This window comes from Oncorhynchus mykiss, chromosome 20 (assembly GCF_057628025.1).
Source record: "Oncorhynchus mykiss isolate SJ-2025 chromosome 20, ASM5762802v1, whole genome shotgun sequence".
NCBI classification, from domain to species: domain Eukaryota; kingdom Metazoa; phylum Chordata; class Actinopteri; order Salmoniformes; family Salmonidae; genus Oncorhynchus; species Oncorhynchus mykiss.
In genome coordinates, this window is record NC_143041.1 from 21,502,254 (window position 1) to 21,527,597 (window position 25,344).

The following is a 25,344-nucleotide window of genomic DNA, read 5'->3' on the forward strand; positions in this document are numbered from 1 at the left end:
TTATTTAACTAGGCCCCTGTCCCCGCAGGAGGCCTTTTGCGTTTTGGTAGACAGTCATTGTAAATAAGAATTTGTTCTTAACTAACTAGTTAAGAACAAATTCTTATTTACAATGACTGTCTACCAAAACGCAAAAGGCCTCCTGCGGGGACAGGGGCTGGGATTAAAAATACAGAAATATAGGACAAAACACACATCACGGCCAGAGACACACCACAACACTACATAAAGAGAGACCTAAGACAACAACATAGCATGGCAGCAACACAACATGACAACAACATGATAGCAACAACATGGCAGCAGCACAACATGGTAGCAGCACAAAACATGTAACAAACATTATTGGGCACAGACAACAGCACAAAGGGCAAGAAGGTAGAGACAACAATACATCATGCAAAGCAGCCACAACTGTCAGTAGGAATGTCCATGATGGAGTCTTTGAATGAAGAGATGGAGATAAAACTGTCCAGTTTGAGTGTTTGTTGCAGCTCGTTCCAGTCTCTAGCTTCAGCGAACTGAAAAGAGGAGCGACTGTGTGCTTTGGGGACCTTTAACAGAATGTGACTGGCAGAACGGGTGTTGTATGCGGAGGATAAGGGCTGCAGTAGGTATCTCAGATAGGGGGAGTGAGGCCTAAGAGGGTTTTATAAATAGGCATCAACCTGTGGGTCTTGAGACAGGTATACAGAGATGACCAGTTTACAGAGGAGTAATGCAGTAGTAGCTCTAGCTCTAAACCATTCTTCTTACCAAACCACTTTACCTTTGTTTTGGAGGTGTTCCGAACAAGGTTAAGGGCAGAGAAAGCTGGTTGGACACCAAGAAAGCTTTATTGTAGAGCGTTTAACACAAAATCCAGGGAGGGGCCAGCTGAGTATAAAACTGTATCAGCTGCATGTACATGGATAAAAGAGCTTCCTACTGCCTGAGCTATGTTGTTGATGTAAATTGAGAAGAGCGTGGGGCCTAGGATCGAGCCTTGGGGTACTCCCTTGTGACAGGCACACTGCACTTCATACACTGTACTCTTTGAGAGAGGTAGTTAGCAAACCAGGCCAAATACCCTTCAGAGACACCAATGCTCCTTAGCCGACCCACAAGAATGGTATGGTCTACCCTATCAAAAGCTTTGGCCAAGTCAATAAAAATAGCAGCACAAAATTGCTTAGAATCAAGGGCAATTGTGACATCATTTAGGACCTTTAAGGTTACAGTGACACATTCATAACTTGAGCAGAAACCAGAATGCATACCAGAGAGAATACTATTGACATCAAGAAAGCCAGTCAGTTGATTATTGAGAAGTTTTTCCAACACTTTTGATAAACGAGGCAAAATCGAAATAGGCCTATAACAGTTAGGATCAGCTTGATCTCCCTGTTTAAATGAAGGACGCACAGTGGCTGCCTTCCAAGCAATGGGAAGTTCCCCAGAGAGAAGACACAGGTTAAAAAGGTCAGAGATAGGCTTGGCGATGATAGGGGCTGCAACTTTAAAGCAGAAAGGATCTAAACCATCTGACCCAGATGTTTTTTTTTGGGGGGGGGGGGTAAAGTGTAAGGAGCTCCTTCAGCACCTCAGAATCAGTGACTGCCTATAGGGAGAAACTTATTAGAAGGGGCAGGGGGAAAAGAGGGAGGAGCATCGGGGCTAGTGGTATTAGAAGGGGTGGGGGATGAGGAAATGTTGGACGGGCAATGAGGCATGGCTGAGTCGAATAGGAATCCTGACTTAATGAAGTGGTGATTAAAGAGCTTAGATGTGTGCTCCTAGTCATTAACAGCCACATCATCAACATTAAGGGACATGGGCAGCTGTGAGGAGAAGGGCTTATTCTCCAGGTCTTTAATCATTTTCCAGAACTTCTTGGAGTTAGACCCACTTAGAGAGAACTGCTCCTTAAAATAACTAACTTTGGCCCTCCGGATAGCCTGAGTGCAGTTATTTCTCATGAGAATGAGAGCCAGTCAGCCTGAGTATGCGTGTGCTGAGCTTTTCTCCAAATTGAATTCTTGAGGTGGAGTAACTCATCATTAAAGGTGTATAGCTCCATATATTACACAGTCACCAGATCTCAACCAAAGAGAACACATATGGGTATTCTGGACCAACGCCTGAGATGGCATTTTCCACCACCATCAACAAAACGCCAAATGACAGAATGTCTCATGGAAGAATGGTGTCACATCCCTCCAATAGAGTTCCAGACACTTGTAGACTATGCCAAGGTGCATTGATGCTGTTCTGGCCAACACCCTATTAAGAAACTTTATGTTGGTGTTTCCTTTATTTTGTCAGTTACCTGTATATTCCATACTATGAGGTCGGAATAATACTGTGAAATTGTGAAAATTATAATAATGTAAGAGTTGTTTGAAAAGACCACTGAAATTAACTCAGTTGCCGGAGACGAAGGAAATCTCTCAGCGATTTCACCATGAGGCCAATGGTGTGTGACTTTAAAACAGTTACAGTGTTTAATGGCTGTGATAGTGAAAAACTGAGGATGGAGCAACAACATTGTAGTGACTCCACAATACTAACCTAATTGGCAGAGTGAAATGAAGGAAGCCTGCACAGAATACAAATATTCCAAAACATGCATCCTGTTTGCAACAAGGCACTAAAGTAGTACTGCAAAAAATGTGGCTAAGAAACTAACTTGTTGTCCTGAATACAGTATGTGTTACAGTATGTTTGGGGCAAATCCAAAACAACACATTACCGAGTACCACTCTCCAGATTTTCAAGCATAGTGGTGGCTGCATTATGTATTATGTGTATGTTTGTAATTGTTAAGGACTGGGGAGTTTTTCAGGATAAAAAAATAAATGGAATGGAGCTAAGCACAGGCAAAATCCTAGAGGAAAACTTGGTTCATTCTGCTTTCCACCAGACACTGGGAAATTAATTAACCTTTCAGAAGGAAAATAACATTAAACACAAGGCCATAGCTACACTGAAGTTGCTTACCAAGAAGATAGTGAATGTTCCTGAGTGGTTGAGTTACAGTTTTGACTTAAATTTACTTGAAATTTATTTGAATTTGAATTTAATCTATGGCAAGACCTGAAAATTGTTGTCTAGCAATGATCAACAACCAATTTGACAGAGCTTGAATCATTTTTTAAAGAATAAATGGGCAAATGTTGCACAATCCAGGTGAGGAAAGCTATTTGAGACTTAGAGACCCAGAAAGACTCACAGCTGTGCATCTACAAAGTATTGACTCAGGTGTGTGAATACTTATGTAAATGAGATATTTATGTATTTCAGTTTCAATAAATGTGCAAACATTTTCACTTTGTCATTATGAGGTTGTGTGTGTAGATTTCATTTTTTTTTTCTTCCCAAACCTCTCTGTCAATAATAGCTATAGTTTTCTGTTTTCCCCTCCCCACTCTACTCCCAGACAGTCCTAGCTAAATTATGGCTTGAGAAATTGCTCTTTTTCTTTATTTTTTGACCATTTTAATTTAAATCAATCACAGTGAGGTACTTAATTGTTACCAAGAAATGATTTGACATTGAGATAAAAACGGCTGCATTGGACCTTTAAGTCGCCTTGGATCAGATATATATATAAATGTACTTATATGCTACATTTTATTGTGAAAAACCTAGCAATACTATTTATTTTTCTGATTGTGAGTCTGGTACATAGCATTGATAATATGATAATTTGTCTCTCTGAAAATAAACCAGTAATAGCTGTCTTTCATTAAACAATCCCATGCCATGACTAGATAGTGAAAAAAAAAACACACCAATCTCTTTCATCATTACTTTAAACAATAAAAGCACATTTTTCCAACATTTCAGAAAATGGATATCTAGCGTTTTGCAATGAAACTCTTGATTTCTGACATGGTTTCTGAGCCCATGTGTGTGGCTTGTAGCTCACCTGTTTTTGCAGGGATGGAAACAGGAGGGATGACAGGGACCACATGGAGGTCCAGGTGTCCCGAGGACGTGCGCTCCATTCGAATTAGCCCCTGGCACACAAGCCCCTGAACTTTCTCCTCCAGCTCCGCTAAGGCCTGGGCCGAACGATCTCTATCCCTCGCCCGCTCTTTTTCCCTCTCTCGTTCTATCTCTCGCTCTATCTCCCGCTGTTGTAGAATGGTCCCCTGGGCACAGGACTCACGCAGACTCTCCTGTTACACAGACAAAAATGTCAGTGTGTTAGCCCTCTGAGCTATAGCCTAGGCATTAGCTCGGGATCTAACGCAAGTCTTCTTCGTGAATGTAATGGACTGTGGTTAGATGATAGGTCTACCTTTAGGAGCTCCACCTCTTTGGTGGTCTGGATGAGTTGCTTCTCCAGCTCAGACACTTTCTCCAACGCCTCCCTCTCGCTCTCTTCCAGTCTGCTGCTTATCTAAAACACACACATGTACATACACTTATATAGCCGCACAGACACATGTAGAAACGCACAGCACATCTGCTTACTCTAAACCTTCAACGTGTGTACAAGCAAAGCGTCAAGTTCACCCGGGTGCAACACATCAGAATAAGGATGTGTGTCCTTTTATGGTATGGTCACCTGTGCATTGTGCTCCTGCAGCTCCTCCATGTGTTCCAACAGGGCGTTCTTGGTCTCTGCATCCTCCAGCAGAGCCCCCACATCAAACACGTTGTCCAGGTAGGCCTGGATCTGCACCAGCAGCCGGTCACTCTCCGTGAACTTTAACCTCTGTGCATGACATACACACATACAGTGCATTCGGAAAGTATTGAGACTCCTTCACTTTTTCAAAACGTTGTCACGTTACAGCCTTGTTCTCAATTTGATTAAATAAAAAAAGGAAATATCACATTTGCATAAGTATTCAGACCCTTTACCTGGCACTTTGTTGAAGCACCTTTGGCAGCGATTACAGCCTCGAGTCTTCTTGGATATGACGCTACAAGCTTGGCACACCTGTATTTGGGGAGTTTCTCCCATTTGGGGAGCGTTACTGCACAGCTATTTTCAGTTCTCTCCAAAGATGTACGATCGGGTTGAAATCAAGGCTCTGCCTGGGCCACTCAAGAACATTCAGAGACTTGTCCCGAAGCCACTCCTGCATTGTCTTGGCTGTGTGCTTAGGGTTGTTGTCCTGTTGGAAGGTGAATCTTTTCCCCAGTCTGAGGTCCTGAGCACTCTGGAGCAGGTTTTCATTAAGGATCGCTCTGTACTTTGCTAATAATACCAGATAATCGTGTTTCTCATGGTCTGAGTCCATAAGGTGCCTTTTGGCAAACTCCAAGTGGGCTGTCATGTGCCTTACTGAGGAGTGGCTTCCATTTGGCCACTCTACCATAAATGCCTGATTGGTGGTGTAGCAGAGAGGGTTGTCCTTCTGGAAAGTTCTCCCATCTTCACAGAAGAAATCTGGAGCTCTGTCAGAGTGACCATTGGGTTATTGGTTACCTCCCTGACCAATGCCCTTCTCCCCCGAATGCTCAGTTTAGCCTGGCGGCCAGCTCTAGGAAGAGCCTTGGTGGTTCCAAACGTCTTCCATTTAAGAATGGTGGAGATCACTGTGTACTTGGGGACCTTCAGTGCTGCAGACATTTTGGGGTACACTTCCCTAGACCTGTGCCTCGACACAATCCTGTCTTGGAGCTCTACGGACAATTCCTTCAACCTCATGGCTTGGTTTTTGATCTGACATGCACTGTCAACTGTGGGACCTTATATAGACAGGTGTGTGCTTTTCCAAATAATTTCCAATCAATTGAATTTACCACAGGTGGAAACAGGATGCACCTGAGCTCAATTTCGAGTCTCATAGGGTCTGAATGGTCTGAATATTTATGTAAATAAGGTATTTCATTTAAAAAAATGTTTTTATACATATGCAAACATTTCTTAAAACCTGTTACCGCTTTGTCGTTATGGGGTATTGTGTGTAGATTGATGAGGATTGTTATTTGTTTAATCCATTTTAGAATAAGGCTGTAACGTAACAAAATGTGGAAGAAGTGAAGGGGTCTGAATACTTTCCGAATGCACTGTATATATAGACAAACATAGAGATACATTACTATTGTTATATTTAATGATGTGCCCACAAATGCATAATTGGTTTACCTTCAAATGAAGTCTCCTATGACAACAAAAACATACTCATTGGAATTATGCGTCCTTGGGTTTTTTGGTAATGTTAAGGAAAGACAGCTGTACTAATGTAATCTCATAAGGTATTATAAGTCATATTATTAAAAAAAGAAACTGGGGGTATATTTGGATATTTTCTGAAAATATCAGACCACGTGTCAGTGGTTAAGGGGCAACTCCTCTCTGTGATTCTGTATCACTCACCTCTAGATAGTCATCCAGGCCATGGTGGGTAAACTCATACTGCAGATGGACCCTACAGTTCATGTTCTCCACTGAGTGGACCACAATGTTGATGAACTGCATGCACGCCACCTGGTGGACATAAACAGTAGGAGATGGCATGGTACACCGTGGGAAGACTATGCTCGCGTAATTTCAATGGTTTACATCAATGGAGACAAGTTGACATCTACGAAAACTTGATTCTCAAGTCTGAGCAATATCTCTTCTGTGTACAGATGGAGATGGACATAAGGAACACCTAATGAACACGAATTGCGCACTTTGGAGCCAGACTCACCATAAAGTCAATGTTGCTTTCTTCATTGCAGAAATACTCCATGAGCTTCTCAAAGCGGCTCTTCTCTCCACATACCTTACGAACGACATAGATGGAAGGCGAAAAGTTTTTCGATTGGGCACATAATTCTGCACTGCAACACTACAAATATGCACGGGGGGAGGGGTATCCTTAAATACAGCCAGCTGTACCCCACGCGGTCTATCTTTCACTTGTTATGCCTCTCCTCTCTCCCACTCTCTCTCCACCCCTAGGCCATCACAAATTACTTCAATAATAGAAGTAAACTGACTGTAATAATGGAAGATAAAACATCAGCATTACTCCTACATACAGAAGTGGGTTCAGAACACTCTGCACTCTAGGAGTAAGTAGTGTGTTTGAAACTGAAATATATCGGTTGGACAACTCTTATTGTGTGATATCCATTATCACATGTGTGATATGTCTTTAAGGACTAACGCCGCCTTCCCCTCTACCCGCTCATGTCCACTAAATAATGCAGGCCTGCACTTCAACCTGCCAGCCTGTACCCCAACAATGCCCACGCTCTGCCATTGTGGGCAACAGGAGCCAGCCTGGCCCGCAAGCACTTCCGCCTCCGCTACTTCACTCCTCTACAATGTGCTATCTGTCATCTCTCGCTCTCTCCCTCCATTAGTCTCTCACCCACACAGTCTCTCTACGCTGTAACAGATGCTAGGATACTACTCTAAGGTATTGCTTAAACAACGTGTGCGATTGGATATGAGAAGGCGAGAGCTCTGGATACCGCAATTATTGATGACTTTTATCGAGCTGATTTGAAAGAGGGTAGAAAAACTCAATCCCTCTTTAAATATTTCACAACTTTGTGTGTGTTGTTTAACCGATGCCTATCTCTGAGTGTCATATTATAGGTCTTTAAAAATGCGGACTGTAAGTAACCAACACTGATATATCATGTGTTCTGATACTTCCTCAAGCCACCAGACATACGTCATAGGAAACGAGCGAATGTGAGACCTTTTGATAGAGAGTTGTCTGCTCTGGTCAATGTCCATGTAATTATCCGCACTAGGGAGAGGTTTCACATAACTATTGGTCTAGGATCAGCTTCACTCACCCCATTCCTACTTATGCCAATCAGGACTTAAAATACTGACCACAGATCAGTGCTTAGGGGCAACTATCCCTAGGTTGCAGTGGGGCCTCAAGTACGAAGATCTGCCCACTGCTAATAATACCCAGGTCTACATCACAATGTCTGGGTAACCCTATTCATGGAGGTCTTTTTCTGTTGGCAACAGTTGCTCCCTTGACAGACACTGATGAAAGGTCCACAGAAAAGTTCAACTGTCATGTTGCCAACAAATGTTACGAATGTTTGTGCTCCCACCCCCTCCCGCCCCTTCTTTACTTTGTGTCTGCTTATAGGGGACAACTGCCCCGACAGCTGCCATGGGGTTCGATGTGTGAAGGGGGTGGTGGGGTTTCAAACTTTGGATGGGGGTTGAGAGTTTGACTTGGAGTGAGCCGTGTTCACACTGCTAGTGTGAGTCAAGGAAAGCACGCAGGCGACTGATGGCCACGTCCTAATTTTTGGAGAGATCTCTGCATGTAACTAATGTAAGCGTTGCGTAAAATTGTGCACTGACGTCAATGGGAGATTTGGGAAACTGGGAGCCTCTATGACATGTAATATGATATTGAGAGAGGGGTGTAGGGCTTGTTGGCGAAGAGACTGTCGTCTTGGATAACCCTCGAACCTCTTTGAAGTTGTCGAAGGCGGAGAGGATGATGTCATGACCCCCCCTCACTAGACACACGGCAGCCAGCAGCTCCAGCACCAGGGCCTTGGTCCTGATGGGTAGAAGTGTACATTATAATACCCTCATACACACACAAACACATACGCACGCACACACGTTTGTTTTACTATCCTTGTGGGGGCCAAACAATTGGTTCCCATTCAAAATCCTATTTTACATAGCCCTTAACCTTAACCTAACCTTAACCCCAAACCCATAAGCCTAACTCCTTACTCTAAACCCGAACCCTATTGTAACCCTGACACTAAACCTAACCGCTAAGCCTAACATAGCCTTTTTCCTTCTGTGGACTGGCGAAATGTCCCCACTTCTGGTCCCCACAAAGATAGTAAAACTAAAAACACACGCACGCACGCACACACCCACACCCACACCCACACACACACACACACTCAACAACAATGTTATTTTACACAACAGACAGAAATACAAACTCCACACACACACACTAATAATACAGGTCTTCACCTGGGGTTCCTGTTGTTGAGGCTGAGCGTGATCTCGTTCACACAGCATGGGTGGGTCATCACCAGGTTAAACCCAGACTAAACACACATACACACAGTTGTCCGTCATCACCATTGTCAGTCATATGACATATAATGCAGGGTAGACTTGATTCCTACTGACACAAAGCCTCGTCAACTGTCTTTTTTTCAATGGAAATCGTCTCCCAGCACAGGAGGGAGGCATCAAGTTACGGTGTGAAAAACCACAAACCGTGAGGCTAAAATAAACGTTATTCCTAGCTAACTCTATTGAGTCACTCTGTTCTAACAGTAGACATAGAGGTTAATAGGCCTACTTGGCAAAATATTATAGGTTGAATAAAGGTTAAATAAGGTTTCCATGGGGAGGTATGTACCTGGTAGTTCATGATGGCACGTAGACACATGATGCAGAGGTGAACGTCGTCTTTCTGACTGACAAGGCGGGACTTCCTCAGTGCTTTCCTGTTGTGGAGTGAGTTGAATCTGCCAGGTGAGAAACGTAGCTGTTATTAACATGTTATTACTCATGCATAGCGCTATGCATTGCGCAAATGTGGGGTTATTACATAACACCAAAGCCGCAGTAACACATTTTCATTCAAAGCCCTTGGTATGTTTAAATTGCTACACAATGTAAACTCTCTGTGTTTAGAATGATTACATACTTCAAAATTGTTCATAGATTAAGAATTACTAACCTAGCCTACATGTTCAGTGCTAGTCATTCTTGTTAAGGATGAACTAAGAAATGTGCCTTTATTCACATTCTCAACACCACAACGAGAGGCAGAATGGTGGTGTGCATGTTAATAGACCCTTCAAAATGACATCTGAGTTAGTCAAAAGTGAGAGAGGGACAGAGAAATATTAGAGAAACAAAGACAATCCAAAATGAGAGAGAGGAGGCGATGGTTCTTACACAGAACCCAAACCGGCTGCGCGCATGCGCCATCGTGCATAAATGTATTTTGCCCCCCCACACCAAACGCGATCACGACTTGCAGGTTAAAATATGAAAACAAACTCTGAACCAATGACATTAATTTGGGGACAGGTCGAAAAGCATTAAACGTGTAAGGCAATGTAGCTAGTTAGCTTGCACCTGATAGCTAACGTTAATTTGTCCTATTTAGCTAGCTTGCTGTTGCGAGCTAATTTGTCCAGGGATATAAACATTGAGTTGTTATTTAACCTGAAATGCACAAGGACCTCCGACAATTAATCCACACATAAAACGGCCAACCGAATCGTTTCTAGTCATCTCTCCTCCTTCCAGGCTTTTTCATCATTTAATTTATATGGTGATCGCAACTTTCATTGTATTACCACGACTACAGGCAAAACAGTTCGTCTTTCATTCACCCACGTGGGTATAACCAATGAGGAGATGGCGCGTGGGTACCTGCTTCTATAAACCAATCAGGAGATGGGAGAGGCAGGACTTGCAGCGCGATCTGCGTCAGAAATAGGAATGAGTTCTGTTTTAGCCCTTGGCGTCGCAGACGCTCGTTGGCGGGCGCGTGCAGTGTGGGTGCAATAATTGAATAACATGGATTTCTAAATTTATTTTGCGACGCTCACGCACACTCCTCTTGGAAGTATCAATGACAGACAGTGCCCCAAAATTGACTTCAAGATGTCTGTTGATGGGTGGAATGTCTGATGGTTTGCCCCTAGTCAGATATTGCTCACATTTACATTTAGACAGACTACATTGTTGAGAGGGAGGCATGCTGCATCCAACATTTACCCTACAAAACTGTTAGTGTGACAGCAATGTGGTTCCTCCAGATGAAAAGGATTATAGAGGTGTGTGTGTGTGTGTGTGTGTGGAGACAGCTTGGGACAGATTGGGATGGCTTGACGCCACAGGTTACTCTACAGTATGTGCTCACTGTGTCTCAGCTGTACCAGTTGCACCCAAGGTTCTCATAATGTTATGACCAATCAAAAACGTTCTAAGACATTTTGAAAAAACTGAGATCACACTGTTCCAGGAATTCGAAACACAGTGCAAAGGATTTATGTTACATAAGAAGAAACATTGTGGAAGGTTTGCTTATGGAATAAGCTTTGTTCCATGGCAAGAAATGTTACACTGACCACGTTTACTTGCACACCAATATCGCGTTATTATTCGGATACTCAAGTATTCTGTTTTTGAGCTGACACATATAAACATCACATCCCGTTTACAATAACCCGAAAAAGCTTGTATGTCGGTTAGGAGAAACCTGGATAAGATGCCTGGGATATGCTGAGCTAAGATGGTATACTGTGGCATGTAAACATCTTATCCCGTTTAGCATTGTTTTTGCGGTCTGCGCAGGGTCAGTTTCGCATACCATGGGTCTTGTGTGATGTTATCCGATTGTCAAAAGAATCACTTCAAAAAGTAGGCTACTTGCAAAATTCAACCCACCATAATAATTCCAGAATAATTTAGCTTACTTTAATTAATATACTATAATTTAAATTAAGTTTCTGCTTATAATTTCCAACATTTGGTAGGCCTTATTAGAATTTTGACATTTGTTAGGCCATTTGTTTTTCAACTCTAGTTTGATGGCAGGGGAAATGGTGTGTGTGTATGTCACAATGTGTGTGGGATGAGTGGGAGTCATTGTTCTTTCCTCACAATTAATGCCCATTAATCTAGGATGCAAGAACTACAAGTGTAGTCCAACCTCTGTCCCATCTAACAGACAGAAGCTCATGTCCATTCTTCTCACCAATTCCTGGTAACACTCACCTCACAGTAAGGGCACGAGCAGCTTTAGAACCGCCATGGGTTGGAGAGTTACTGGCACTCCTCGTCAAGTCCTCCACCGATTTTTCTGGTGTGGAAGTCCCATTGTCCAAACTTTCCATGTCATAGCTGAGAGTCCAAAGTAGCAGGAATTTGGACATGAATGGGAGAGTCGACCCAATATTATCAATTTGGAATATTAAAGTTATGTTAAATCTAAAGCCCTCAGATATGTTTCATTACTAAAGTGTCCCAAAAAGAAGGAAAGACCCAGAACTACCATAAAGACCTATGTCATGTTGAAGCCTAAAAATCTAAACATTTTCCTCTCAGATTGTCCCATTCACGTACAAGTGCCTTCAGAAAGTATTTATAGCCCTTGACTTATTCCACATTTTGTTGTGTTACAGCCTCAATTCAAAATTGATTAAATATATGTTTTTGTCTCTCCAATCTACACACAATACCCCATAATGACAAGGTTATTATTTTTTTGGACATGTTTGCACATTTATTGGAAATAAAATACAGCAATATCTCATTTACATAAGTATTCAAACCCCTTTGCTATGGCACTCCAAATTGAGCTCAGGTGCATCCAATTTCCTTTGATCCTCCTTGACATGTCATTACAATTTCATTGGAGTCCACCTGTGGCTAATTCAATTGTTTGGACATGTTTTTAGAAAGAAACACACTTGTCTGTATAAGGTCCCACAGTTGACAGTGCATGTCAGAGCAGAAACTATAACCTGAAGTCCAAAGAACTGTCTGTAAATCTCAGAGATTATGATGAGGCATATATCTGGGGAAGGGTATGAATGTCACGCCCTGATCTGTTTCACCTGTCTTTGTGATTGTCTCCACCCACCTCCAGGTGTCACCTGTTTTCCTCATTAGTCCCTGGATACTTATTCCTGTGTTCCCTGCTTGTCTGTTGCCAGTTTGTCTTTTTTTTTTGTCAAGTCAACTAGCTTGTTTTTCCCGTTCTCCTGCTGTTTCCATCACTCTGTTTTTGCTAGTCCTGCCGGTTGTGACCCTTGCCTGTCTGGACTCTGAACCCGCCTACCTGACCATTCTGCCTGCCTTGACCTTGAGCCTGCCTGCAACTTTGTACCTCCTGGACTCTGACCTGGTTTTGATCTTTTGCCTGTCCACGACCATTCTCTTGCCTACCCTTTAGGAATATAATAAATGTCAGAGACTCAAACCATCTGCCTCCCGTGTCTGCATCTGGGTCTCGCCTTGTGCCCTTATAATGAATCATTTTCTAGAGTGTTGAAAGTTTCCAAGAGCAACGTGGTCTCCATCGTTGGTACGTACAGTGCCTTGCGAAAGTATTCGGCCCCCTTGAACTTTGCGACCTTTTGCCACATTTCAGGCTTCAAACATAAAGATATAAAACTGTATTTTTTGTGAAGAATCAACAAGTGGGACACAATCATGAAGTGGAACGACATTTATTGGATATTTCAAACTTTTTTAACAAATCAAAAACTGAAAAATTGGGCGTGCAAAATTATTCAGCCCCTTTACTTTCAGTGCAGCAAACTCTCTCCAGAAGTTCAGTGAGGATCTCTGAATGATCCAATGTTGACCTAAATGACTAATGATGATAAATACAATCCACCTGTGTGTAATCAAGTCTCCGTATAAATGCACCTGCACTGTGATAGTCTCAGAGGTCCGTTAAAAGCGCAGAGAGCATCATGAAGAACAAGGAACACACCAGGCAGGTCCGAGATACTGTTGTGAAGAAGTTTAAAGCCGGATTTGGATACAAAAATATTTCCCAAGCTTTAAACATCCCAAGGAGCACTGTGCAAGCGATAATATTGAAATGGAAGGAGTATCGGACCACTGCAAATCTACCAAGGGGGCCGTCCCTCTAAACTTTCAGCTCATACAAGGAGAAGACTGATCAGAGATGCAGCCAAGAGGCCCATGATCACTCTGGATGAACTGCAGAGATCTACAGCTGAGGTGGGAGACTCTGTCCATAGGACAACAATCAGTCGTATATTGCACAAATCTGGCCTTTATGGAAGAGTGGCAAGAAGAAAGCCATTTCTTAAAGATATCCATAAAAAGTGTCGTTTAAAGTTTGCCACAAGCCACCTGGGAGACACACCAAACATGTGGAAGAAGGTGCTCTGGTCAGATGAAACCAAAATTGAACTTTTTGGCAACAATGCAAAACGTTATGTTTGGCGTAAAAGCAACACAGCTGAACACACCATCCCCACTGTCAAACATGGTGGTGGCAGCATCATGGTTTGGCCCTGCTTTTCTTCAGCAGGGACAGGGAAGATGGTTAAAATTGATGGGAAGATGGATGGAGCCAAATACAGGACCATTCTGGAAGAAAACCTGATGGAGTCTGCAAAAGACCTGAGACTGGGACGGAGATTTGTCTTCCAACAAGACAATGATCCAAAACATAAAGCAAAATCTACAATGGAATGGTTCAAAAATAAACATATCCAGGTGTTAGAATGGCCAAGTCAAAGTCCAGACCTGAATCCAATCGAGAATCTGTGGAAAGAACTGAAAACTGCTGTTCACAAATGCTCTCCATCCAACCTCACTGAGCTCGAGCTGTTTTGCAAGGAGGAATGGGAAAAAATGTCAGTCTCTCGATGTGCAAAACTGATAGAGACATACCCCAAGCGACTTACAGCTGTAATCGCAGCAAAAGGTGGCGCTACAAAGTATTAACTTAAGGGGGATGAATAATTTTGCACGCCCAATTTTTCAGTTTTTGATTTGAAAAAAAGTTTGAAATGTCGTTCCACTTCATGATTGTGTCCCACTTGTTGTTGATTCTTCACAAAAAAATACAGTTTTATATCTTTATGTTTGAAGCCTGAAATGTGGCAAAAGGTCGCAAAGTTCAAGGGCGCCGAATACTTTCGCAAGGCACTGTATATTGAAACTGAACAACCGGAGAATAAGGACCTTGCTGAGGGTGACAAAGCACCCAATGACCACTCTGACAGAACTAGTTCCTTGGCTGAAATGGGAGAACCTGCATGAAGGACAACAGTCTCCAGGCGGTTTCAGAGGAAGGTCCTAAAAAAGGCTCCTTAACAAGTTCTACCCCCAAGCCATAAGACTGCTAAACATTTATTCAAATGGCTAACCGGACTATTTTCATTGAATCTCTTTTTTACTCTGCTTTTACTCTCGGTTTATTATCTATGCACAGTCACTTTATCCCTACATGTACATTTTACCTCAACTACCTCGACTAACCTGAACCCCGAACATTAACTAGGTACCGGTACCCCATGCATATAGCCTCGTTATTGTTATTTTGTGTCACTTTTTTTCATTTGACATTTTGATAGTATATATTTTTTTTTTTCAAATATTTTGTTACTTACTTTAAAAACAAATCTGCATTGTTGGTTAAGGGCTTGTAAGTAAGCATTTCACGATAAGGTCTACTACACATGTTGTATTCCGCACATGTGACAAAGAAAATGTAATTTGATTCTACAAAGTATTGACTCAGGGGTGTGAATACCTATGTAAGTTAGAGATTTCTGTATTTTATTTTCAATTAATACAACAACAAAAAATCTAAAAACATGATTTCACTTTGTCACTATGGGGTATTGTGTGCAGGTGAGTGAAAAAAAACAATGATTAATCCATGTTGAATTCAGGCTGTAACACAACAAAATGTGGAATAAGTCAAGGGGTAGGAATACTTTCTGAAGGCACTGTAGATGTGAAGGACTGGTACTTACGTGACGGCACATTGGGCGAAGGACAGGTAGTCAACCAGGACGTCCAGACCTCTGTTCTCCTCACCGAGAAACTCCTGAGCCCAGCTGGAGAGGAGGGGAAACAGGATATTATAATAAGACACAACGGGCACACCCTACAAGAATCGGATTTTTCAACGGTCAGACGTAACTACAACCCCAATCAGACACACATTACAGACATCCAGACATAATAATACTCAGATTGGACAACGACTAGACGTTACAATAGCTGCACATACTGTTAAGGTGCGTGAATGAGGACCCAAAAGCGAATTAACGTAAACAGAGCTTCTTTAATAACAAAACAAACGTAGGCTCAGATGGACCGGCAGATTCCGACAGGACAGGACAAGGTTGCAGCAAACATGACAATAGTCTGGTTCCGGCATGAATAACACTAACAAGAATCCGACAAAGACAGAAACAAAACAGAGAGAGATATAGAGGACTAATCAGAGGGAAAAAGGGAACAGGTGGGAAAAGGGGTGACGAGGTAGTTAGGAGGAGACAAGGAACAGCTGGGGGAAAGAGGGGGAGAAAAGGTAACCTAATAACGACCAGCAGAGGGAGACAGGGTGAAGGGAAAGGACAGAAACAAGACACAACATGACAATACATGACAGTACCCCCCCACTCACCGAGCGCCTCCTGGCGCACTCGAGGAGGAAACCTGGCGGCAACGGAGGAAATCATCGATCAGCGCACGGTCCAGCACGTCCCGAGAGGGAACCCAACTCCTCTCCTCAGGACCGTACCCCTCCCAATCTACTAGGTACTGATGACCACGGCCCCGAGGACGCATGTCCAAAATCCTACGGACCCTGTAGATGGGTGCGCCCTCGACAAGGATGGGGGAGGGGGGGGGAGACGAGCGGGGGCGCGAAGAACGGGCTTGACACAGGAGATGGAAGACCGGGTGGACGCGACGAAGATATCGCGGAAGAAGAAGTCGAACTGCGACAGGATTAATGATCCGAGAAATACGGAACGGACCAATGAACCGCGGGGTCAACTTGCGAGAAGCGGTCTTAAGGGGAAGGTTCTGAGTGGAGAGCCAAACTCTCTGACCGCGACAATATCTAGGACTCTTAGTTCTACGCTTATTAGCAGCCCTCACAGTCTGCGCCCTATAACGGCAAAGTGCAGACCTGACCCTCTTCCAGGTGCGCTCGCAACGTTGGACAAAAGCCTGAGCGGAGGGGACGCTGGACTCGGCGAACTGAGATGAGAACAGCGGAGGCTGGTACCCGAGGCTACTCTGAAAAGGAGATAGCCCGGTCGCAGACGAAGGAAGCGAGTTGTGGGCGTATTCTGCCCAGGGGAGCTGTTCTGACCAAGACGCAGGGTTGCGAAAAGAAAGACTGCGTAAGATGCGACCAATAGTCTGATTGGCCCGTTCTGCTTGACCGTTAGACTGGGGGTGAAAGCCGGAAGAGAGACTGACGGAAGCCCCAATCAAACGGCAAAACTCCCTCCAAAATTGAGACGTGAATTGCGGACCTCTGTCCGAAACGACGTCTGACGGAAGGCCATGAATTCTGAAAACATTCTCGATGATGATTTGTGCCGTCTCTTTAGCAGAAGGAAGTTTAGCAAGGGGAATAAAATGAGCCGCCTTAGAGAACCTGTCGACAACCGTAAGAATAACAGTCTTCCCCGCTGACGAAGGCAGTCCGGTGACAAAATCTAAGGCGATGTGAGACCACGGTCGAGAGGGAATGGGAAGCGGCCTGAGACGGCCGGCAGGAGGGGAGTTACCGGACTTAGTCTGCGCGCAGACCGAACAAGCAGCCACGAAGCGACGCGTGTCATGCTCCCGGGTGGGCCACCAAAAGCGCTGGCGAATGGAAGCAAGCGTACCCCGAACGCCAGGGTGGCCGGCTAACTTGGCAGAGTGAGCCCACTGAAGAACGGCCAGACGAGTAGGAACGGGAACGAAAAGAAGGTTCCTGGGACAAGCGCGCGGCGACAGAGTTTGAGTGAGTGCTTGCTTTACCTGCCTCTCAATTTCCCAGACAGTCAACCCGACAACACGCCCCTCAGGGAGAATCCCCTCGGGGTCAGTGGAGGCTACTGAAGAACTGAAGAGACGAGATAAAGCATCAGGCTTGGTGTTCTTAGAGCCCGGACGATAAGAAATCACGAACTCGAAACGAGCGAAAAACAGCGCCCAGCGCGCCTGACGCGCATTAAGTCGTTTGGCAGAACGGATGTACTCAAGGTTCCTATGGTCAGTCCAAACGACAAAAGGAACGGTCGCCCCCTCCAACCACTGTCGCCATTCGCCTAGGGCTAAGCGGATGGCGAGCAGTTCGCGGTTTCCCACATCATAGTTACGTTCCGACGGCGACAGGCGATGAGAAAAATACGCGCAAGGGTGGACCTTGTCGTCAGAGAAGGAGCGCTGAGAAAGAATGGCTCCCACGCCCACCTCTGACGCGTCAACCTCGACAATGAACTGTCTAGAGACGTCAGGTGTAACAAGGATAGGTGCGGATGTAAAACGATTCTTGAAGAGATCAAAAGCTCCCTGGGCGGAAACGGACCACTTAAAGCACGTCTTGACAGAAGTAAGGGCTGTGAGAGGAGCTGCCACCTGACCGAAATTACGGATGAAACGACGATAGAAGTTCGCGAAGCCGAGAAAGCGCTGCAGCTCGACGCGTGACTTAGGGACGGGCCAATCAATGACAGCTTGGACCTTAGCGGGATCCATCTTAATGCCTTCAGCGGAAATAACAGAACCGAGAAATGTGACGGAGGAGGCATGAAAAGAGCACTTCTCAGCCTTCACAAAAAGACAATTCTCTAAAAGGCGCTGGAGGACACGTCGAACGTGCTGAACATGAATCTGGAGTGACGGTGAAAAAATCAGGATATCGTCAAGGTAAACGAAAACAAAGATGTTCAGCATGTCTCTCAGGACATCATTGACTAATGCCTGAAAGACAGCTGGAGCGTTAGCGAGGCCGAAAGGAAGAACCCGGTATTCAAAGTGCCCTAACGGAGTGTTAAACGCCGTCTTCCACTCGTCCCCCTCCCTGATGCGCACGAGATGGTAAGCGTTACGAAGGTCCAACTTAGTGAAAAACCTGGCTCCCTGCAGGATCTCGAAGGCTGAAGACATAAGAGGAAGCGGATAACGATTCTTCACTGTTATGTCATTCAGCCCTCGATAATCTATGCAGGGGCGCAGGGACCCGTCCTTCTTCTTAACAAAAAAAAACCCCGCTCCGGCGGGAGAGGAGGAGGGGACTATGGTACCGGCGGCAAGAGCTACAGACAAATAATCTTTGAGAGCCTTACGTTCGGGAGCCGACAGAGAGTATAGTCTACCCCGGGGGGGAGTGGTTCCCGGAAGGAGATCAATACTACAATCATACGACCGGTGTGGAGGAAGAGAGGTGGCCCTGGACCGACTGAACACCGTGCGCAGATCGTGATATTCCTCCGGCACCCCTGTCAAATCACCAGGCTCCTCCTGTGAAGAAGAGACAGAGGAAACAGGAGGGATAGCAGACATTAAACATTTCACATGACAAGAGACGTTCCAGGAGAGGATAGAATTACTAGACCAATTAATAGAAGGATTATGACAAACTAGCCAGGGATGGCCCAAAACAACAGGTGTAAAAGGTGAACGAAAAATTAAAAAAGAAATGGTTTCGCTATGATTACCAGAAACAGTGAGGGTTAAAGGTAGCGTCTCACGCTGAATCCTGGGGAGAGGACTACCATCCAAGGCGAACAAGGCCGTGGACTCCCTTAACTGTCTGAGAGGAATGTCATGTTCCCGAGCCCAGGTCTCGTCCATAAAACAGCCCTCCGCCCCAGAGTCTATTAAGGCACTGCAGGAAGCTGACGAACCGGTCCAGCGTAGATGGACCGACAAGGTAGTGCAGGATCTTGAAGGAGAGACAGGAGTAGTAGCGCTCACCAGTAGCCCTCCGCTTACTGATGAGCTCTGGCTTTTACTGGACATGAAGTGACAAAATGACCAGCAGAACCGCAATAGAGACAGAGGCGGTTGGTGATTCTCCGTTCCCTCTCCTTAGTCGAGATGCGGATACCTCCCAGCTGCATAGGCTCAGCACCCGAGCCGGCAGAGGAAGATGGTAGTGATGCGGAGAGGGGGGCAACGGAGAACGCGAGCTCCTTTCCACGAGCTCGGTGACGAAGATCAACCCGTCGCTCAATGCGAATAGCGAGTTCAATCAAGGAATCCACGCTGGAAGGAACCTCCCGGGAGAGAATCTCATCCTTTACCTCTGCGCGGAGACCCTCCAGAAAACGAGCGAGCAAAGCCGGCTCGTTCCAGCCACTGGAGGCAGCAAGAGTGCGAAACTCAATAGAGTAGTCTGTTATGGATCGATTACCTTGACATAGGGAAGATAGGGCCCTGGAAGCCTCCTCCCCAAAAACAGATCGATCAAAAACCCGTATCATCTCCTCCTTAAAGTCCTGATACTGGTTAGTACACTCAGCCCTTGCCTCCCAGATTGCCGTGCCCCACTCACGAGCCCGTCCAGTAAGGAGAGATATGACGTAGGCGACACGAGCAGTGCTCCTGGAGTAAGTGTTGGGCTGGAGAGAAAACACAATATCACACTGGGTGAGGAACGAGCGGCATTCAGTGGGCTCCCCAGAGTAACACGGCGGGTTATTGATTCTGGGCTCCGGAGATTCGAAAGCCCTGGAAGTGGCCGGTGGATCGAGGCGGAGATGGTGAACCTGTTCTGTGAGGTTGGAGACTTGGGTGGCCAGGGTCTCAACGGCATGTCGAGCAGCAGACAATTCCTGCTCGTGTCTGCCTAGCATCGCTCCCTGGATCTCGACGGCTGAGTGGAGAGGATCCGAAGTCGCTGGGTCCATTCTTGGTCGGATTCTTCTGTTAAGGTGCGTGAATGAGGACCCAAAAGCGAATTAACGTAAACAGAGCTTCTTTAATAACAAAACAAACGTAGGCTCAGATGGACCGGCAGATTCCGACAGGACAGGACAAGGTTGCAGCAAACATGACAATAGTCTGGTTCCGGCATGAATAACACTAACAAGAATCCGACAAAGACAGAAACAAAACAGAGAGAGATATAGAGGACTAATCAGAGGGAAAAAGGGAACAGGTGGGAAAAGGGGTGACGAGGTAGTTAGGAGGAGACAAGGAACAGCTGGGGGAAAGAGGGGGAGAAAAGGTAACCTAATAACGACCAGCAGAGGGAGACAGGGTGAAGGGAAAGGACAGAAACAAGACACAACATGACAATACATGACACATACGGTGACACTTTAAAGCAACATACATTTACAACAATCAAACATAACAGTATTAATAAGGTTACAACTGGATTGTTGTTCTAAGATTTTGTAACCGCAAGTAAAATAACAATCTCACTCAACCGAACGGTGAAAGAATCTCACAAGCACGACGCTCACAAGCGCGACAACAACAAAAATACTTACATCTGACTGTAGCTACACAATAGGATCTAAACCTGATGCTAGACCCTGCAAGCCTAAATCCAGGTTGTCGCTAGATAACGCAGCCAAAATGTCATAATTATGGCTAAATCTCTATTTCTACCATTTATCTTATTAAGATCTGATTTTAAACCTAACCCTAACCTTATTCCTAACTTAAATGTTTGTTTTTTCCTGAACTTCTACGATATAGACAATTTTGACTATGTGGATGTGTTAACTAGTGGGAACCCTAAATCCAGCATTTTATGGTTTGCAAATTAATATCAATAATTGTACAGTATTTCAGTCCTCACCAAAGCTCTGTTAACTACCATAAAGGAACCCACTGTTGTTAGTGCCACCTATACTATTTATAGTTTCATATCAAGCTATCGTTTGGCTACATGTGCTCATAAGCATATGGGTATTGTCAATAGTAATCTTGTGCACATTTACCTCATTCCACTGATAGCTCTACAACTTTGAGTCCAAACAGGAAGCCTATTGTGGCTAGCTAATCCAGTTCTATAGACTATTTTGTCTCCATAGATACTCCTGCTGTTTTCAAATGTCACAGAGGGTTTAGACTAAAAAGGTTGGAAGGGTGACCTTTTATGTAAAATCTTCTCTTGTGGCATCATGCTCTAGCATCCCTGTCTCCAAAATATATGAGCTGTTGGTTATAAAAGTGTCCATAAACCAAAATATGTCTCTCCTAGGCAATCAGCAATTAGTAACCAAACCCATCCCCTCCTCCTTTCTCCAGGCCATCCCATTCCTCACTACCCTCATAAACTCATCCATGACCATTGGCTGCATCCCCTCTGACTTCAAAAGGACTCAAATCGCTCCCCTCCTCAAGAAACCAACACTAGACTCATCTGACGTCAAACTATAGACCTGTATCCCTTCTTTATGTCCTATCCAAAACACTTGAGTGTGCTGTCTCTGATCAACTCTCTCATTATCTCTCGCCGAACGATCTACTTGACCCTAACCATTCAGGCTTCAAGATGGGTCACTCAGTCGAGATGGCTCTTTTCTGTGTCATGGAGGCTCTCCACACTGCCAAAGCTGACTCTATCGCTCCTCTGTTCTCATCCTCCTAGATTTATCCCTTGCCTTCGACACCGTGAAACAGATCCTCCTCTCCCCCTCTCAGTGCTGGGTGTTTCAGGCTCTGCACACTCTTGAATTGCATCGTACCCGGAAGGCCACTCCTACCAGGTGACATGGAGAGGATCTGTGTCTGCACCACATACTCTCACTACTGGTGTCCCCCAGGGCTCGGTTATAGGCCCTCTCCTCTTCTCTATATACACCAAGTCACTCGGCTGCGTCATATCTTCACATGGTCTCCCCTATCATTGCTATGCGGATGGCACTTGACTACTTTTCTCCTTACCCCCTTCTGACACCGAGGTGGTGATATGGATGTCGGCCCACCACCTCAAGCTCAACAAGACGGAGCGGCTCTTCCTCCCGGGGAAGGCCTGACCGCTCAAAGAAATCTCCATCCCGGTTGACAACTCCAGAGTCACCCTCCCAGAGTGCAAGGAACATTGGAGTGACCCTGGACAACACCCTGTTGTTTTCTGCAAACATCAAAGTAGTGACTCACTCCGTAGAGTAGAACATCCGTAGAGTACAACCCTACCTCACACAGGAAGAGGTGCAGGACCTAATCCAGTCACTTGTCATCTCCCGTCTGGACTACTGCAACTTTCTGTTGGCTGGGCTACCTGCTTGTGCCATCAAACCCCTTCAACCTTCATAAGTTCTCCCATTTCACCCCGCTCCTCCACACACTCCACTGGCTTCCAGTCGAAGCTTGCATCCACTACAAAAACCTGGTACTTGCCTACGGAGCAGCAAAAGTAACTGCCCCTCGCTACCTTCAGGCTATGCTCAAACCCTACACCACAACCTGAGCACTCCGTTATGCCACCTCTGGTATCTTGGCCATACCACCCATACGGAAGGGCAGCCCAGTCAAAGCTCATCTCAGTCTTAGCACCCCAATGGTGGAACCAGCGTCTCACTGAAGCTAGGACATCAGAGTTCCTGTCAATCTTCCAAAAGCACCTGAAGCCCTACCTCTTCAAAGAGTATCTTAACTGCTTTCATGTACAGTCGTGGCCAAAAGTTTTGAGAATGACACAAATATTAATTTCCACAAAGTTTGCTGCTTCAGTGTCTTTAGATATTTTTGTCAGATGTTACTATGGAATACTGAAGTATAATTACAAGCATTGCATAAGTGTCAAAGGCTTTTATTGACAATTACATGAAGTTGATGCAAAGAGTCAATATTTGCAGTGGTGACCCTTCTTTTTCAAGACCTCTGCAATCCGCCCTGGCATGCTGTCAATTAACTTCTGGGCCACATCCTGACTGATGGCAGCCCATTATTGCATAATCAATGCTTCGAGTTTGTCAGATTTTCTGGGGTTTTGTTTGTTCACCTGCCTTTTGAGGATTGACCACAAGTTCTCAATGGGATTAAGGTCTGGGGAGTTACAAGTTCTCAATGGGATTAAGGTCTGGGGAGTTTCCTGGCCATAGACCCAAAATATTGATTTTTTTGTTCCCCGAGCCAATGAGTTATCACTTTTTACTCATGACAAGGTGCTCCATCATGTTGGAAAAGGCATTGTTCATCACCAAACTGTTCCTGGATGGTTGGGAGATGTTGCTCTCGGAGGATGTGTTGGTACCATTATTTATTCATGGCTGTGTTCTTTGACAAAATTGTGAGTGAACCCACTCCCTTGGCTGAGAAGCAACCCCACATATAAAAGGTCTCAGGATGCTTTACTGTTTGTGTGACACAGGACTGATGGTAGCGCTCACCTTGTCTTCTCCAGACAAGGTTTTTCCGGATGCCCCAAACAATCGGAAAGGGGATTCATCAGAGAAAATGACTTTACCCCAGTCCTCAGCAGTCCAATCCCTGTACCCTTTGCAGAATATCAGTCTGTCCCTGATGTTTTTCCTGGAGAGAAGTGGCTTCTTTGCTGCCCTTCTTGACACCAGGTCATCCTCCAAAAGTCTTCACCTCACTATGCATGCAGATGCACTCACACCTGCCTGCTGCCATTCCTGAGCAAGCTCTGTACTGGTGGTTTCCTGATCCCGCAGCTGAATCAACTTTAGGAGACGGTCCTGGCGCTTGCTGGACTTTCTTGGGCGCCCTGAAGCCTTCTTCACAACAACTGAACCGCTCACCTTGAAGTTCTTGATGATCCGATAAATGGTTGATTTAGGCGCAATCTTACCCCTCCTGTCTCAGCCTCCAGTATTTATGCTGCAGTAGTTTATGTGTCGGGGGGCTGCGTCAGTTTGTTATATCTGGAGTACTTCTCCTGTCCTATCCGGTGTCCTGTGTGCATTTAAGTATGCTCTCTCTAATTCTCTCTCTCTTTCTTTCTCTCTCTCGGAGGACCTGAGCCCAAGGACCATGCCTCAGGACTACCTGACATGATGACTCCTTGCTGTCCCCAGTCCACCTGGCCGTGCTGCTGCTCCAGTTTCAACTGTTCTGCCTGTGATTATTATTATTTGACCATGCTGGTCATTTATGAACATTTGAACATCTTGGCCATGTTCTGTTATAATCTCCACCCGGCACAGCCAGAAGAGGACTGGCCACCCCACATAGCCTGGTTCCTCTCTAGGTTTCTTCCTAGGTTTTAGCCTTTCTAGGGAGTTTTTCCTAGCCACCGTGCTTCTACACCTGCATTGCTTGCTGTTTGGTGTTTTAGAATGGGTTTCTGCACAGCACTTTGAGATATCAGCTGATGTACGAAGGGCTATATAAATAAATTTGATTTGATTTGATTTGATTACTGGCAACAATATCCTTGCCTGTGAAGCCCTTTTTGGGCAAAGCAATGACGTGTTTCCTTGCAGATAACCATAGATGACAGAGGAAGAACAATGATTCCAAGCACAACCTTCCTTTTGAATCTTCCAGTCTGTTATTCGAACTCAATCAGCATGACAGAGTGATCTCCAGCCATGTCCTCATCAACACTCACACCTGTGTTAACGAGAGAATTACTGACATGATGTCAGCTGGTCCTTTTGTGGCAGGGCTGAAATGCAGTGGAAATGTTTTTGGGGGATTCAGTTCATGTGCATGGCAAAGAGGGACTTTGCAATTAATTGCAATTCATCTGATCACTCTTCATAACATTCTGGAGTATATGCAAATTGCCATCATACATTCTGAGGCAGCAGACTTTGAAAATTAACATTTGTGTCATTCTCAAAACTTTTGGCCACGACCGTACTCTCAATCCTCTTGATATGAAATCAAGCCTGGGTCAAGGCTAGACACACTGGCTTGTTAGCTGATTAGCAGCTATTTAGGGAATTAAGAAATGAGTGCACTGCCTCCGATAAACAGGCCACATC

The 25,344-nt window shown here is 44.9% G+C and overlaps 1 protein-coding gene across 1 annotated transcript in view; it reads right to left on the reverse strand.

The window, feature by feature from the left end:
• Positions 1–25,344, reverse strand: part of LOC110498757 (formin-like protein 1) — a 68,123-nt gene that overhangs the window by 16,405 nt on the left and 26,374 nt on the right. The window contains exons 5-14 of the mRNA XM_036955901.2: positions 15,445–15,528; positions 11,693–11,818; positions 9,315–9,423; positions 8,918–8,994; positions 8,387–8,480; positions 6,639–6,713; positions 6,320–6,430; positions 4,556–4,705; positions 4,286–4,387; positions 3,911–4,163 (exon numbers count right to left, since the gene is read on the reverse strand). Of these exons, the coding sequence (XP_036811796.2) occupies positions 3,911–4,163; positions 4,286–4,387; positions 4,556–4,705; positions 6,320–6,430; positions 6,639–6,713; positions 8,387–8,480; positions 8,918–8,994; positions 9,315–9,423; positions 11,693–11,818; positions 15,445–15,528 (1,181 nt within the window). The remainder of the gene's footprint in view (positions 1–3,910; positions 4,164–4,285; positions 4,388–4,555; positions 4,706–6,319; positions 6,431–6,638; positions 6,714–8,386; positions 8,481–8,917; positions 8,995–9,314; positions 9,424–11,692; positions 11,819–15,444; positions 15,529–25,344) is intronic.